The sequence below is a fragment of the Cariama cristata genome, unplaced genomic scaffold (assembly GCF_000690535.1).
Source record: "Cariama cristata isolate BGI_N322 unplaced genomic scaffold, ASM69053v1 scaffold3946, whole genome shotgun sequence".
Lineage (NCBI taxonomy): Eukaryota > Metazoa > Chordata > Aves > Cariamiformes > Cariamidae > Cariama > Cariama cristata.
Genome location: NW_009623652.1, coordinates 60,606 through 63,024, shown reverse-complemented (window position 1 = coordinate 63,024; position 2,419 = coordinate 60,606). Strand labels below are relative to the sequence as shown.

Sequence of the window (2,419 nt, the reverse complement as noted above, 5' to 3'; positions counted from 1 at the left end):
GATTGTATAATGCCATATTCCAGCCAGAGGAATCGTGTTGGAGTATCACATCCTTTTGAGGCTCTGATTTATAATGCTATCATTCTTTTCTGGGAACAGGAAGATTTGGAAAATACTGGGGTATTCATGCAATCAGAACTGGGCAGCAGTCCAGTAAAAGGATTAACTTAAATTATAAACATTCTATCAATTTCGGTACATTGTAAGAGTTTTTCTGGGTAAAGGCCTTGGAACTGGAATTTGGATGTACTAATATTGTGGTGTTTTGAAAGCAGTAGGGCTTTTTTTTTTTCTGTGGAGGAATGTGGAACTAGTTTCTTTTTAGGCCTGATTGCTTGCCTAGTACTGAAGGAAAAAAGAGTTCTGTTACTAGTCCGCTAACTGAAGCATGCATGATTTTAGGAAGATTCCTCATAGGTGGAGCTCAATAACCCAGTGAAAAGCAGGGTTTTTTGCAACATCCCACAGAGTACAGGAAAGGAGAGCCATTTTGCCTTAGCCTGTGCTAAGCTCTAAAGGATTAGAACATGACCGCGTATTTTGTATTTCAAGCTGTGCTGTGCATCTTGTGCTCTGTGAAATTATTTCCTTTGCAGCTTCCTTGGCATTGTTGCAGCCAGTGCGGGCATCACTGGAAGATCCGTGTTCCTGTCAAGAAGGATTATTCATCTAAATTGGGCTAGTTTTAGTGAAACAAAGAAAACCTAATGCTGGATTGCAATGGGAATTTAATAGGGTTGAGAGAGATGTGTAACTTTTTTTTTTTTCTCCATAGAAGGGAAATAACAGTTCTCCCTGCGTAGTGCAGTGTTGTTCGGTTACTGCATCTCAGCTTTTGTATTGTCTTCAATTGTCTATTTCTATCTAGCGCTTGCCTTTTATGATCCTGCGCTTAACTGGCCATGCAAAGATGCATTTCTAAGTTTTATACTGTGCTGTACTCTCAGCTAACTGTGGTGGTAAAACTGTCCTGGAACAGAGGAGAGTTTTACTGACAGAGCCTTTCTGCTCTAATGTAGAGATCTTCCTCAACTGCTCACCTGTACTGCAGCGTCTGAGATGCTCTGCAGTTTTGTTGGTGCTTTTAAATAGAAACTTGTTCAAGACGTTAAGAGGCCAACTAAAAAAGGATGAACCTAAGCAAAGAGCAATGTAAGCTGCTTTAATACCAGATAAGGGTCTTGCTAAATGTAACGACTGCCAGGGATTCCTAACTGTGCAAATAAATGTTCCACTGCTGTAGACATTTGAGTGCCCTAGGCTTTGCCTGCTGCTGCTACTGCTCTTTCCTGTTGGTGCGTGGCACATTTACCTCATCGCTTGGGTGACTCGGAGAGGATAGCAATGGAAACTACCTCATCTCTGTTGAAGGAGTCGAGAGGCTGATTGATCAGGCCCCTAAAGGACAAGTTAGGAGGAGCTGCTGATGGAGGTAAATCATCTATTGGGATAAGATTACAAGTAATAAATAACCACAGGAAAGCGGTTGGGGGTGGGGGAAGAGATGTTCCATGGATACTTGAACTGAACATGTTGAAATGTGGAATGGAGTCATTAGGGTTTGTTGTGACCCTACACATCCTCCTTCTGACAAGTAAAAGATAAAGTAATACTAGGTCTTATACTTCTTTATAAATTCTTCTATTGCTATGCACCAGGATCTAAAAAAATGACAGCAAAACACTTACAGAGGATAACTGGTCATTTTCCTTCCACAATACCTCTGCCTCCATTGCCACAGAGCTGAGCCATCAGTCTATTCATCCGTTTGTTTGATGAAGAGTTACGTTCTTGTTTTTCAGCAGTCCGCAGTGATCCACATAATTTAACTGCAAAATCTGACACTTGACTTTTTTAAAAAAAATTTTCTTTAATTCTCTGTACGGCACATACTTGATAAATTCTTTATCATTAAAACTAATTTGGAAAAGTTTTAAGTTCCAGTAATCAAGTCTCGCAGTCTCTTTTGCCCAAGGTGTGGAAGCAGCTGATTTAGAAGTTCAGTTGCACTACTGGAGATTAAATATAAAATGCCAAAGAAACATTTTGAATTTGAAACCGAAGTAGCAGTAATTGAAGTGCTTATTCCAGGGCCCTTGTTAGTGCTTCAGTCTGATTCTCCAGGAATAAGTAGTCAAGATTCTTTCTTTTTTCTTTACTACACAAGTGTAAGTTCCTTCATTAATTGCATTTGCAATGATGCTCATGTGATCTTCATTTAAGGATAAGTAACCTGGATATGAGTATTCCAGAAGCTCCTTATCTTTATACCAGCTGTCATGAGAAAAATAATAGAAATTAAACTACAAAATGTCCAGTTCCATGCAATATGTGTTAGTGCTTGTTCTTTCTCCTAGGAAGTTCTACTGAATAAGTGGACGCACAGATGGGACTTGAACAAAACAAGGTTATGTTTTAC

At 39.5% G+C, this 2,419-nt stretch overlaps 1 protein-coding gene across 2 annotated transcripts in view; it reads right to left on the bottom strand.

Moving 5' to 3' along the window:
• Positions 1–1,867: 1,867 nt before the first annotated feature.
• The window catches only part of MMP23B (matrix metallopeptidase 23B), a 14,274-nt gene continuing 13,722 nt past the window's right edge, over positions 1,868–2,419 (bottom strand). For both annotated transcript variants that reach the window (XM_009702817.1, XM_009702819.1), the window contains exon 8: positions 1,868–2,274. In XM_009702817.1, the coding sequence (XP_009701119.1) occupies positions 2,100–2,274 (175 nt within the window). In that variant the 3' untranslated portion in view covers positions 1,868–2,099. The remainder of the gene's footprint in view (positions 2,275–2,419) is intronic.